General features: G+C 39.6%; 1 protein-coding gene and 1 pseudogene across 4 annotated transcripts in view; one reads left to right on the forward strand and one right to left on the reverse strand.

Annotated features, from left to right (window-relative positions):
- The first annotated feature begins 2,801 nt into the window (after positions 1-2,801).
- LOC116638288 (L-lactate dehydrogenase C chain) overlaps positions 2,802-14,821 on the forward strand; it is a 42,789-nt gene continuing 30,769 nt past the window's right edge. For 2 of the 4 annotated variants that reach the window (XM_032414155.1, XM_032414153.1), the window contains exons 1-2: positions 3,131-3,259; positions 10,276-10,393. In XM_032414155.1, the coding sequence (XP_032270046.1) occupies positions 3,134-3,259; positions 10,276-10,393 (244 nt within the window). In that variant the 5' untranslated portion in view covers positions 3,131-3,133. Of the gene's footprint in view, positions 2,861-3,124; positions 3,260-10,275; positions 10,394-14,821 lie in introns of those variants that run through there. The other 2 variants (XM_032414152.1, XM_032414154.1) reach the window with 2 other exon arrangements.
- LOC116638118 lies at positions 13,375-13,532 on the reverse strand (annotated as a pseudogene).

Consider the following 14,821-nt stretch of genomic DNA (forward strand, 5'->3'; position numbering starts at 1 on the left):
TTTTAAAAATTTGTTTACATTTATTAATTTCGTATCTGATACAATAAATTAGCCAATACCAACATGACTGAAAAATAATGCTTAAAGATTTATTAATGTAATCTTTAATGAATTTTTTAGATTTTTTTAAAAAAGATTTTATTTATTTATTTATTAGGGAGCGAGCGAGAGAGAAACAGCATGAGAGGGGAGAGGGTCAGAGGGAGAAGCAGGCTCCCCGCTGAGCCGGGAGCCCGATGTGGGACTCCATCCCAGGACTCCGGGATCATGACCTGAGCCAAAGGCAGTTGCTTAACCAACTGAGCCACCCAGGCGCCCCATGAATTTTTTAGATTTAATCTTGTAAACCTTCCTCACTTTTTGGCACAAAAAGTGTTCCGGGATCACCTTGTATCTTCCTGCCCCAGGCAAAGAATAGGCCAGCTCTGCAAGAAGCCTTGATTCTTTTATTTTTTTAAAGATTTTATTTATTTATTCATGAGAGATAGAGAGAGAGAGAGAGGCAGAGGGAGAAGCAGGCTCCCAAGGAGCAGGGAGCCCGATGTGGGACCTGATCCCAGGACCCTGGGATCATGACCTGAGCCGAAGGCAGACGCTTAACCATCTGAGCCACCCAGGCGCCCGAAGCCCTGATTCTTTTAAATGTAATATGATCTCATTTTAGTCTTAATAAACTTGGGAAGTGGATTTAGTATGCCTTAGTCCCATTTTACACAAGTTGCCAGTTAGTGGGGGAAGCAAATGGAATGTTCAGAACATAGTTATCCTCATATATATATCCATACATATATATACATGTAGATGGATCAACATCTTTTCCACTAAAGCCCATGTTGCCAAAGTAAAAGTATCAGGACTTCAAAGCCATGCTTTCAGAATTCTTCACTGTGTTTCTACTACACTTCAGCAGTTGTTGGCATGTACAAATCTCGGCCCTCCTGTATTTAGATTGCTGCAATCAAGCAAAATGATTGTTAGCTTGGATTGTAGCCACCCAGAGAGCCCACTCAGGCAGTGGATATCAAGGGCCTGCCCTGCACCTTGTGTAGAAACGAATGAGGAGCCTTTTTCTTCACCTAAATCAAGAGTTTGGTCACTACTAAGATGACATCTCCTTCTGCCACCAGAGGCCTGTTGGTCATCCTGGCCAGCAGTGCTGACCTCTCAACTGAGTGGTAAATGAGGTGCAAGTACCGGAGTTACTGTGGAAGTAAGCATACAACCAAGTGATAGTACAGGACCAACAGTGGCTGTTGCTCCTGTCTGCTATAGGTAACCTATTTCTTGGGGCTGATAGTTTGTGGAAAGTGCCATAAGAGAAATAGGAGAGATGTGAGCAGGTGGTGGTAATTGACATTGGTCAAGGAAAGCTAGAGGAAGTGTCGTTTATGCTCAAGACTGAAAATAAGGAATCAACTTTGAGAATGGTTGGAGAACTTTCTAGACATAGGGAACAGCAAAAAGTCCTGAGCCAAGTAAAAGCTGCTGAGAAGCTTGAGGGGAGTGAGGTGAGAGTGTCTTGAGATGAAATTGGAGGGCTAGAATGAGGCCAAATCATGAATGTCTTTCAGATTGTGGTAAAAATTAGTTACTTTCCTGATGAATCACTAAATTCTACTTCTGAGATTAATAAAAAAATTAATTTTAAAAAATTGGTTAAGTGTAATGGAAATCCACGGTCGGGTTTTAAGCAGGGTGACTGCATGGTGTGAACTACATTAAAAACAAACCATAGACTTTGAAACAAAATGGAAAAGGATTCAAATGCAAATACTCAACAAAAGATGACTGAGGAGGTTGTGCCCCCTTCTGTGGGTTATAAATTCTTGGTATAAACTAAAACCACCCTTAGAAAACTAGATGTGGCCTTTCCTTTTCATTACTACTTTAATTCAGTCTTTATTTTTTAAAGATTTTATTTATTTATTTATGAGAGAGAGAGAGAGCACAAGCAGGGGGAGCAACAGGCAGAGGGAGAAGCAGGCTTCCTGCTGAGCAAGGAGCCCGATGCGGGACTTGATCCCAGGACCCTGAGATCATGACCTGAATCGGAGGCAGAGGCTTAACCAACTGAGCCACCCAGGTGTCCCTAATTCAATCTTTATTTCAGCACTCCATCCTGAAGTTACAGAGCTCAATAATAATGTTTTAAATTCCTGCAAATAAATGTGTAGATGGTAAGTACATTGAAAAGTACGTTCCTCACATTCAGGTTGGTCAATCCCAAGCCCACCCTTTACTTAAATGCTTCATCTTTGGGGCTCAGGTCCCTTCAGCATGCCCTCAGAAAGAGCCAAGTCATCTGAAAGCAATTTGGAAGCTATCTCCTCAGACGCCATCTTAAGATGGCATCGCCCTAAGACTAGGAGGTGCTCTCAGGAGAGCTTTTTCCTACTAGAGCCTTGAGCCTTGCCCTCACCAGCCTACAGTCATGAGGGTTTCCAAAAATTCAGCACTAAAATCAGTCCCAGGCTTAGGCTGGCTGAGGGAAATGAAACTATACTCCCCAAATCCCTCTTCTGCACACTCATAAAGATTGTCTAGAATTCGTCACAGGGTCACGGAGAACGCTACGGCACACACTCGGAAATGCCCCTACCCCGGAACGAGAGAGGTCGTTAACTGCCTGCCAATGCGCCTGCGCCTGGGCCAGCGGCGGGCGGAGCTTGCGTACTGGCGAAAGAGTCGTGCGTGGGAGCGTTCTTGCGTTGGGCGTCCAGAGAGTAACTGTCACAGGGCTTCGCACCTCAACTGCCGTTGGTGGTTTCCTTTTGGTGTAACTTTTTTTTTTTTTAAATCTTCCTTAAAGGCAGTGCGTTGCGTGTTCCGGCTGTCTGTGCTAAATTGCGCCAAAGCATTTGTGAGTGTCTAGTACTGGGGTGAAAATGATGGCTTGAGGGCAGGGAGAAATAAAAAAGCTTATTGGTGCCCCAACCCCTAGGTAGACTGGTTCTTCTCTACCTCTCCACACCCCTTTTCTCGCTTTCCCACCACACTCGGCTCCAACATTCTGCAGACTCAATAGGTGAGCCCTTAGATGTTCAGTGTGGTTAGTACATTGATACCTATGAGAGTGATCAATTTAGGGAATTTGATTCCACTGAAATTTCATTATCCCTATCAGGTTCTCAAAATGTCAACTATCAAGGAGAAGCTTATTGAGAATCTAATTGAGGAAGATAAAATCTCCCAGAATAAGATCACCATTGTTGGAACTGGTGCTGTAGGCATGGCTTGTGCTATTTGTATCTTGTTGAAGGTAAGTAAGAAGCCTATCCCGTGGCTGAAAATCAAGTAAGAACTCTTAGGTCTTGTAGATGTTGATGAGTTCAGGGTTGTAGGGCTAATCTTCTGAGAGCAAATATGTGTTCACTTAGATATCTGATTTTGACATAATTTAAGAAACGTTTTTTTGGAGTTTACCATGTGTCCGGCATTGCTAGACTATTTGAACTGATTCATAGGAGTCACATTGATTGCATTGTTTTGTTACTATTCTGTTTAAACGATCCCATACCTTGCCTTCCTGGAAGAGTAATGGGTGAAAGTCATACTTCCCAGAAACTTATACTTAAAAAGAATTTTTTAGGGGCACCTGGCTGGTTCAGTCAGAGAAGTGTGGGACTTTTGATCTCAAGGTTGTGAGTTCAAGTCCCACATGGGTATAGAGATTACTTAAAAATAAAAAACCTTAAATTTTTTTTGTTAAAGTATTACATGCTCATTATAAAACAAAAAGTACCAAATTTGATAAAATAATGGAAGTCCTTTAATTTTCTTTTCTGTTTGTACAGCATCTTTTCATGTGCCTGTTGGCAGTTTGTCTATCTTCTTTGGAGAATTGTCTGTTCAAATCCTTTCCATATATATATATATTTAGAGAGATAGAGCACATATGTGGGGGTGGAGAGGGGAGAGGGAGAGAGAGATAGAAACTTTTTTTAATTTTAATTTTAATTAATTAATTTTAAAAGACTTTATTTGCGAGAGAGAAAACACGAGAGAGAGCAAGCATGAGTGGGGGGGGGAGGGGCAGAGGGAAAGGAAGAAGCAGATTCCCCGCTGAGCAGGGAGCCCAATGTGAGGCTCAATCTCAAGGCCGTGGGATCATGACCTGAACCAAAGACAGAGGCTTAACCACTGAGCCCCCCAGGTGCCCCTTTATTTATTTATTTTTAAAAGATTTGTTTATTTATTTTAGAGAGGGAGAGCATGCAAGCGGGGGAGGGGCAGAGGGAGAGGGGGAGGGGCAGAGGAAGAGGGAGAGAAATCTTCAAGCCGAATCCCTCCTGAGCGTGAAGCCTGTCATCAATCCCAGGACCCTGAGATCATGACCTGAGGTGAAATCAAGAGTCTGCCACTTAACCAACTGAGCCATCCAGGCGCCCCAAGGATCTTCTTTTTTTTTTTTTTAAGATTTTATTTACTTTTAGATAGAGGGAGAGTGAAGGGGGGTGGTGGAGGTGGGGAGGAGCAGAGAGAGAGAGGGAGAGAAAGAATCTCAAGCAGACTCCTCACTGAGTGCAGAGCCCAGTGTAGGGCTTGACCCCAGGACCTTGAGATCATGACCTGAGCTGAAATCAAGATCGGGCACTTAAGCGACTGAACCACCCAGATGCCACTCCTTTGCCGGTTTTTTTTTTTTTTTTAAAGATTTTATTTATTTATTTGAGAGAGAGAGAATGAGAGAGAGCACATGAGAGGGGGGAGGGTCAGAGGGAGAAGCAGACTCCCTGCCGAGCAGGGAGCCCGATGTGGGACTCGATCCAGGGACTCCAGGATCATGACCTGAGCCGAAGGCAGTCGCTTAACCAACTGAGCCACCCAGGCGCCCCCCCTTTGCCTGTTTTTAAATTGGGTTATTTGTTGTTGACTTGTAGGAGTTCTTTTTATATTCTAGATATCAATCTCTTACCAAATTTGTGATTTTCAAGTATTTTCTCCACTCCGTGGTTTTCTTTTCACTCTGCTGTTTCTTTTCATTGTGTTCTTTGATGCACAGACATTTTTAACTTTTTTAAAGATTTTATTTATTTATTTGAGAGAGAGAGAATGAGAGAGAGAGAGCATGAGAGGGGAGAGGGTCAGAGGGAGAAGCAGACTCCCCGCTGAGCAGGGAGCCCGACACGGGACTCCATCCCGGGACTCCAGGATCATGACCTGAGCAGAAGATAGTTGCTTAACCAACTGAGCCACCCAGGCGCCCCAGACATTTTTAATTTTAATGTAATTCAACTTTTTTTTTTTTTAAGAGAGAGAGCAAGCGAGTGGGAGGGGGTGGGAGGGGCAGAGGGAGAGAGAAAATTTTAAGCAGGCTTCATGCCCAGCACAGACCCTGACATGGGGCTCGGTCTCATGACCCTGAGGTCATCACCTGAGCTGAAATCAAGAGTCAGATGCTTAACCAGCTGAGCCACCCAGACACTGCTCAATTTATCTATTTTTATTTTTGTTGTATGTGTTTTGGTGTCATATCCAAAAATCATTGCCAAGTCCAATGTCATGAATCTTTTCCCTTATATTTTCTCTTAAGAGTTTTATATAGTTTTAGGTCTTACATTTAGGTCTTTGATCCATTTTTAATTATGTATATGGTGTAAGGTATAGGTACAACTTAGTTCTTTTGCTTGTAAATATCCACTTATTCCAGTATGATTTGTTGAAAAGACTCTCTTTCCCCCCATTGAATGGCCTTGGCACTCCTGTCAAAAATTATTTAACCATATATGTGAGAGTTGATTTCTGGGCTCTCTGTTCCATTGGTCTATATGTCTTTATGCCAATACCATGCTATTAAGAAAACTTAGAAGTTTTGAATTCAGGAAGCATGAGACCTCCAAATTTATTCTTTTCCAAGATTGTTTTGTCCATTTGGAGTCCTTTAAGATTCTTTAGAATGGATTTTGTTCTATTTCTTTAAAAAATGTCATTGGGATTTCATAGGGGTTTGCATTAAATCTGTAGATGGTTTTGGGTATGTTGACATCTTAACAATATTAGGTATTTCAATCCATGATCATGTGATGTCTTTCCACTTATTTGTATCTTCTTTAATTTGTTTCAGCAACATTTGTAGTTTTCAATGTACAAGCCTTTTGCTTCTCGGGGCACCTGGCTGGCTCAGTCGGTTAGGTATCTGCTTTCGGCTCAGGTCATGATCTCAGGGTCCTGGGATTGAGCCCCGCATCGGGCTCCCTGCTCACTGGGGAGTCTGCTTCTCCCTCTCCCTTTGCCCCTCCCCCTGCCCATGCTCTCTCTCACTATCTCTCTCTCAAATAAAATCTAAAACAAAAAACAAACAAAAAACCCAAGCCTTTTGCTTTTTAAAATGTTTTAAAGGTATTATTTAATCTTTATAACAACCTTGGGAGATAGGTACATTATCATCTCCATTTATAAATGAGAATAGTGAAGCATAGATATTAAGTAACTTGCCCATGGTCAAGTGGCTAGTATAGGTGAAGGGGTTAGGATTCAAACCTTGGCAACTGGACATAGATCCTGTTGTGTTCTGAAAAGCTTTACTATATTATCTAGATAATTTTTTTTTTAAAACTGGCAGAGGAAGGTGAGAAGAAGCAAAGCCAGTTAAATTCCAGAACCCCAAGAAAAGCTCAGCAATTAGAAGTACCAACGCCTCACAAAGTGGTGGTAAGAGATGGGACAAACACAGGAGAATTGGTTCAAAGTTTATATGATCAGAAGGAAAAACACCAGATTCTCTTCTGTACCTTACTCAACCAAGAAACCACCTCTCACATCTCAGCAGGCAAGGGGAAGGAGTATATTCTTTGGAGAAATTGAATCAGGCAGGTTCTGCACTCAAGACATTAAGGACAGTAAAGACAGGCATCTTATTGAAAGCAGTAGGATTAGTTGAAGGTCTACAAGTTGGACGGTGAAGCAGAAACCCTTTGACTTCCACTGGGCTGCTAGAAAGCAGATTGTCAAAGATGAAATATAGAAAAGAAATGAAATTAGAGGACCAATCAGGAGGTCCCATTACTCATTGACATTTCAGTAAGAAAAAAGAAAGAGAAGAAAATTATTCAAAGATAAAAGAAAAAGTCTAAAACTGAAGGATGTGAGTTTGCAGATATAAAGAATTTATTGGGAAAAAAAAAGAATTTATTGAAGGGGGCACCTGGCTGGCTCAGTCAGTGGAGTATGTGACTCTGGATCTTGGGGTTGTGAGTTTGAACCCCACATTGGGTGTGGAGATTACTTAAAAATAAAATTTTAAAGAATTTATTGAGTGCTCAGCACAATGAATCAAAAAAAGCTTCCTCCAAGGCATATTATCATGAAATTTCAGAACTCCAGTTGTGAGAGAAGGTCAGTTGTTGGAGCCCATTTATTTCCTACTAGAATCCTTAGTATACTGGTAAATACCCAGTTCCCATAGATGTGCATTGTGGGATAAATGGAAAGTGATGAAGGATATTAAAATATGCATATTTATATAGTTTATTGACTTCAAGGAACATATAGGCTCTAATAAGTACTATAACGCCTGCATATATCATTGAAAGGTGGACTTTAAAGCATAGCAGTATGTCCTACTTCCTTCTGCTGTACAGAATGTAGTGGTCCTAGCAGTCTTCCTTAGATTAATTTTAATTCTCTTTTAACTTTACTCTTCTCTTACCTTACTTTGGTTATTCTAGAACTCCCTGGAGAAGAGATCCTGGAATGATCATAACTATTCTTTTTTTTTTTTTTTTTTTTTTAAGATTTATTTATTTATTTGAGAGACAGAGAAAGTGGGGTGGAGGGGCAGAAGGAGAGGGAGAGAGAGTCTTAAGCAAACTCCATGCTGAACATGGAGCCCAATGCGGGGCACGATCCCATGACCCTGAGATCACGACCTGGGCCAAAACCAAGAGTCAGATGCTTAACTGACTGTGCCAACTAAGCACCCCCTCATAACTATTCTTAAAAGATTCTGGCAGGTTAAATAAACCCAGGCTCTCTATTTGGAATTCTTTTTGAGAAATGACTCATAGATATAGTTAATTCTTAGAAAACAAGAACTTCTGGGATTATTTGAGTTCTGTCTTTGGCAGTCAAGACAAACAGAGCTGGGGGATGCATGGGTGGCTCAGGCCGTTGAGCATCTGCCTTTGGCTCGGGTCATGATCCCTGGGTCCGGGGATCAAGTCACACATCGGGCTCTCTGTTCAGCACGGAGCTGCTTCTCTCTCTCCCTCAGCCTGCCATCCACCCTGCTTATGCTCTCTCTCTTTGTCAAATAAATAAAATCTTAAAAAAAAAAAAAAAAGACAAACAGAGCTGGGAAGATTCCCTTGAAAAGAGAATTGTCTGGTAACTTGTTAAGAAGAGATATAATCCGGGACACCTGGGTGGCTCAGTCGGTTAAGTGTCTGCCTTCGGCTCGGGTCATGATCCCAGGGTCCTGGGATCAAGTCCGACATCGGGCTCTCTACTCCGTGGGGAGCCTGTTTCTCCCTCTGCCGCTATCTCTCATGAATAAATAAATAAAATCTTTAACAAAAAAAGAAGAGACATAATTCAAGTTGGAAATATAATTTAAAAAGCAGGCTGTGTTGGCTATTATTATCATTCAGCTTCAAATCCAACTTTCTGTATTCTGTGGTGCTGGTGCTTGATCTCTGCATAATCTTTTTCTCCTTTACCAGTTGGCATCTTGTTAGGTTCTGCGAATAGGAAGCACTAGAGGGAAGTTGGAATGCAGGAGTGGAGAAATGACCTCCTTTCTGTTTGCTTGTTTTGGTCACTTTCATCTCAGCTGCAGCCCTTTGCTTCAGTGGTAGCTGTTGGTTCTAGCTTGCAGTTTCTTTTGGAGCTCCCAGCCTCATTTTGCCCCTTCAGTGGTATCAGTAGCAGCCAGGTTTTGCTTCTTACAGAGGTCTGAGCCTGGCTCCATAAGCACCTCCTTTAGTCTCTCTCTTTGTTCCCTCAGTCTTAGGGGTAGTGGCTTCAAACTGTGATTTCTATCTCTGGGTTACCTCAAATGTTCCCTTTTTGTCGTTTCAGCCCTCCAACAGCTGTCTAACCAGTTCCCTGTATTAAATACCTTCTTTTGAAATGCTTAGAGTGGTTTCTGTTTTCCTGTTCAGACCCAGACAGATACATAGACTAATATAAAAATGGATCCATAAACATGATCTGGTTTTCTTATCAGTTGGCTTAGAAGTGATATGTGATCCTTCTGGGTGAAACTCCTTATCTTCCTCATATTCCTGATGTATAACACATAATTTAGTACATTTTAGAATCTGCAGTTTTCCAGAAAGGTCAGATGGTATCTGATCTGAGAAAAAATGGTAGCAAATAGGGACTTCGATCCTTTTCCCTTACTTCTTATCTTTAGAATCTGGCCACTGGAATCTGAGGGAAAACACTCCTTCTATATAGTTCTGTATTCTGTTTCATTTGGTAAACTCAATTCAAATTAGAGTAAGCAAAAAAGAGACTATACAGATCTTCCTGGATTTATGATGATGTTACATCCCAATAAACTCATCATAAGTTGAAAATGTCCTAAGTTGAAAATGTATTTAAGATATAATTATTAATGTATTTAATAATAAATGTATTTAATCATAGCTTAGCCTAGCCTACCTTAAACATGCTCAGAACTACATTAGCTTACAGTTGGGCAAAACCATGAAACACAAAGCTTATTTTATAATCAAGTGTTGAATATCTCATGAAATTTATTGAATATGGTACTGAAAGTAAAAAACAGAATGGTTGTTAAGTGTATCCGTTGTTTACCCTCATGATTGTGTCGCTGACTGGGAGCTATGGTCTGGTTATATGCCCATCTACCCCTAGGTTGGAGATCCAATGTTAAATGTACTGTGCCTGAAATGGGTTCCCACAGAGGGCCACCTTTCTATTTTGGCCACAAGGATGCATATCAAAAACAACTTCAGCCAATTCAGAAATTAGGCATAAAGGTTAAATGTCATAAAATCCTTTGAAAGAACTTAGTAGCTTTTCATCATTTTTAAATTATTATCTGAAGTGGAAAAAAGCCACTTCTAAAAAATCGAACAATTATATGAAGGCAAAGCAGTTAGTAATTTTTGCTACATTCTGTTGCTTACCTTGACTTCTGGTCACTCTAGGCACATTCACCAACTATCACTTTTATATTATTTTTTCTATTAAAATATCACTATACTTTGATTATAAAGTAGCCATACATGAATTTTTCTCATTTTTCTAAAACTGAAATAGGAACATTCTTCAGTACATGTTATTCAAAACTTTCATGTATTTTAGGATTTGGCGGATGAACTCGCCCTCGTTGATGTTGCAGTGGACAAACTGAAGGGAGAAATGATGGATCTTCAGCATGGCAGTCTTTTCTTTAATACTTCAAAGATTACCTCTGGAAAAGGTTAATTTTAATTAATTAATTATTTAAAAAAGATTTTATTTATTTATTTGACAGAGAGAGACATAGTGAGAGAGGGAACACTAGCAGGGGGAGTGGGAGAGGCAGAAGCAGGCTTCCTGTGGAGCAGGAAGCCCAGTGCGGGGTTCGATCCCAGGACCCTGGGATCATGACCTGAGCCGAAGGCAGACGCTTACCCGACTGAGCCACCCAGGCGCCCAAACCATATTTTTAAAATAGCCAAATATAGGGGTGCCTGGGTGGCTCAGTCATTTAAGCATCCAACCCTTGATTTCAGCTCAGGTCATGATCTCAGGGTCATGGGATTGAGCCCTGTGTTTGGGCTCTGTGCTCAGTGCAGAATCTGCTTGAGATTCTCTCCCTCTGCCCCTCCCCCCAACTCTCTCCCTCTCTCTCTCTCAAATAAATAAATAAATAAATAAATAAAATCTTAAAAAAAGAAAAGTAAAATAGCCAAATGTAACTTCTAAATAATGAAATAGAATGAAATAAAAAACTCAATTAATGGATGTAATAATAGAGCAGACATCTTGAAGAGAGAAATGATGAATCTAAGGCAATTACAAAGAAGAGAGCAAGAAGTAGAAAATAGGACAGGCTAAGAATCATAGAGGATAAAGTGATAAAATGTCATGTACATCTAATTAGAAAAGTGAATGGGGAAGAGGAAATATTTGAAGATTTATAATTGAGCGTTTTTGAAAACTAATGAAAAATAACCCACACACTCAAGCCAAATAATCTCAAGGATAAATACAAAATCCCTATCTAGACACATTCTTGTGAAATCAGAGAACACTAAAGGCAAAGAGAAGAAAAAGTTGTCACTAGACAAATTATAGAAAAAGGAAAGAGTAACTGACTTATTATTAACAACACCCTGAAACCAGAATACAATGAAATGATATCTTTAATGTGCTGAGAGAGAGTAAATGTCAACCCAGAATCTCTATCAAGCAAAAATATCTTTCAAGAATAAGGTTATAATACAGACATTTTCAGACAGACTAAGTTACCATCAGACCCTCACTAATAAAAATGCAAAGCCAAAATATGGAAAAGCCCAAATGTCCATTGACAGATGAATGGATAAAGAAGATGTAGATGGAACTAGAGGGTATTATGCTAAGCAAAATAAGTCAATCAGAGAAAAACAAATACCATATGATTTTACTCATATGTGGGATTTAAGAAACAAAACAGATGAACATAGGGGAAAAGAAGGAAAAATAAAATAAGATGAAAACAGAGAGGGAGGCAAATCATAAGAGACTTGTAACTGTGGAAAACAAACTGAGGATTGCTGGAGGGGAGGTGGGTGGGGGGATGGGGTAATTGGGTGATGGGCATAAAGGAGGGCACTTGAAGTAATGAGCACTGGGTGTTGTATGCAACTGATGAGTCATTGGATTCTACCTCTGAAACTCATAACACAATATATGTTAATTAAATTGAGCTTAAATAAAAATTTTTTTAAAAATTAAAAATTTTAAGAGGTGCCTCGTGGCTCAGTGGGTTAAGCATCTGCCTTCGGCTCAGGTCATGATCCCAGGGTCCTGGGATCGAGTCTCGCATTGGGCTTCCTGCTCAGCGGGGAGCCTGCTTCTCCCTCTCCCTCTGCCTGCCTCTCTGCCTACTTGTACTCTCTCTCTGTCTCTGTCAAATAAATAAAATCTTTTAAAAAATTAAAAATTAAAAAAAATTAAAATAAAAATACAAAAATACATAAGGCAAAAGAAAAGTGATCTTAGATACAAGGTCTGAGATGCAAAAAAAAATATGAAGAGCACAGAAAATGGTAAAAATGAGGACAAATCTAAATAAATATAAATTGTATAAGACTATATAATGTCTTGTGGGATTAAAAAATTTAAAAATATAGCATATAAATCTGGGTGTGAAATGTGATAGTGGGGAATGAAATAGTGTTCTGAGTTCCTCAGTCATTAGGAAAGATGGAAAGGTGATGATTATCTTTGGACTTTGATAACTTAAATATGCATATTGTAATTTCTATAACAACCTTTAAAAGAATAGAAACAGTGTAACCTCTAAATTAGCAAAGGGGAAGAAGTAAAATTAGAAAAACGTACCTGGTGAATTAAAAAGAAGGTAAAGGAAAAAAACAAGAAAAGAGACAACATATAGAGCTAAGAGTTTAGTGAGGATGCTGGACATAAAGTTATTTTTTTTTAAAGATTTTATTTATTTATTTGAGAGAGAGAATGAGAGAGAGAGAGAGAGCACAAGAAGGGGGAGTGGGAGAGGGAGAAGCAAACTCCCCGCTGAGCGGAGAGCCCGATATGGGACTCAATCCCGGGACTCCAGGATCATGATCTGAGCCAAAGGCGGTCGCTTAACCAACTGAGCCACCCAGGCACCCGACATAAAGTTATTAATAAAAAATTCATTGTACTTATATATGTCAAAAACAAGTAAAAGAATTTAAAGCTATTATTTACATTATCAAAAATAGGAAGTATGTGGGAATAAATCTAACAAGATATCTATAGAGCTTTTATTCAGAAAAGGATACAACCTCATTGAATAATATTAAATACATAAATAAATAGACCTTGCATATAGAAGTCTCATGTAAGTCTCTATTGTAAGATGTCCATTCTTCATGATTATAGATGATATGCAACCGTAGTCAAAAGCTCAAAAAGTTCTTTGTTGTTATACACACTAAATTCATTCTAAAATTCATTTAGAAATTCAAAGGTCCAAGAATAGACATTTTTTATAAGATTATTAAAAACACTTATTTTGATACAGTCTATCATCAATAATTCAGTAGAGGTTCCACTCTGCCACAGATGCATCTGTGTGGTAAGAAGCCTGTTCCCTCCAACGGTTGAATGTCTGAGTGATGTCCCGTCTCTTATCCCAGCTAGCGTGCGTGCCTTTCATGTTGTTCCTGCCTATTGATTGCTTCCAAATCCAGATAACCAAATAGTCCTTTATTCCCAAAGTAGGTTCAAAACAGTTGGTTCAGGCACACCTCTAAAATCCCTGGTAAATCATGAGAGGACTAAAGTCCCAGTGGATGGCATATTGGCCATCCTTGAAGAGATTCTGCAGCCTCTGTTTGCTTGGCCTCTTTGCTCAGCTTCACCATGGTGATGGCCTGGGCTGCCCAGTCAACAAAATATTATTTTTTAAAAAATATTTTATTTGTTTATTTGAGAGAGAGAGAAAGCACGAGCAGGGGGAGGGGCAGAGGGAGAAGCAGGCTCCCTGCTGAGCAAGGAGCTCCACGTGGGACTCGATCCTAGGACCTCGGGATCATGACCTGAGCCGAAGGCAGACGCTTAACCGACTGACCCACCCAGGCGCCCCCTTAACAAGATACTCTTGAAAAAAAAAAAAAAAAAGAACAAGGTGGTGAGAACTTGGCTTTACCAGATATCAAAACTTCATAAAACTACACAAATTAAGTGCAGAGACAAACAAAAGATTATTATATAACACTGATCATATTGTAGATCAATGGGAAATGTATGGACTTATAAAATTTTTTTGTTATGGAAATGGTTATTTTTATGGAAAGAAGTAAAATTGAACCCTTATCTGATAACACACATACAAATTAATTCCAGGTTTGTTAAAGGCCAAAATGTGAAAGGTAAAACTTCAAATCTTCTATTGAGAAGATAATATAGAATATCTTTATGACCTCAGGGTAGGGAAGAATTTCTTTTTTTAAAAAAAATTATTTATTAATTTGAGAGAGAGAGAGAGAATGAGCAGGGGAGGAGCACAGGGAGAGAGTCTTAAGCAGACTCCACGTTGAGCAGGGAGCCCAGCGCGGGGCTCAGTCTCACGACCCTTAGATCACCATCTGAGCTGAAAGCAAGAGTCGGCCACTGAACTGACTGGGCCACCCAGGCATCTCAGGTAGGGAAGAATTTCTTTTCTCTTTCTTTCTTTTTTTTAGGGAAGAATTTCTTAAACACAAAGACACAAAAAGCACTAACAATAAAAGAAAGAATATAAAGCTAGAATTTGTGTTCATAAAAAGACCCTGTAAAAGAGTGAAGAGAAAGCCATAAACTAAGAGAAGATATTTGCAACATGAACAATTGACAAAAGAATAGTATTTAGAATAAAAATATTTGCATAATAAATAAGCCCCTCCTGCTCATGCTCTTTCTCTCTCTCTCTCAAATTAATAAATCTTTAAAAAATAAAAAATAAGATAAATATATATAACCCAGTAGAAAAATGGGAAAAGACTTGGAACATTTCACAAAAGAAGAAACTCAAATGGCCTATAAATATATGAAAAGACAATCTCATTAGTAATCAAGGAAAGGAAAATAAAAGGCATATCAATATAACATAGCTGGTAGATTGGTAAAATTGTGTAGGTAAAAGGTAGCTGGTAGATTGGTAAAATTGTGTAGG

This window comes from Phoca vitulina, unplaced genomic scaffold (assembly GCF_004348235.1).
Source record: "Phoca vitulina isolate PV1807 unplaced genomic scaffold, GSC_HSeal_1.0 scaffold16, whole genome shotgun sequence".
In the NCBI taxonomy this organism is placed as follows: Eukaryota; Metazoa; Chordata; class Mammalia; order Carnivora; family Phocidae; genus Phoca; species Phoca vitulina.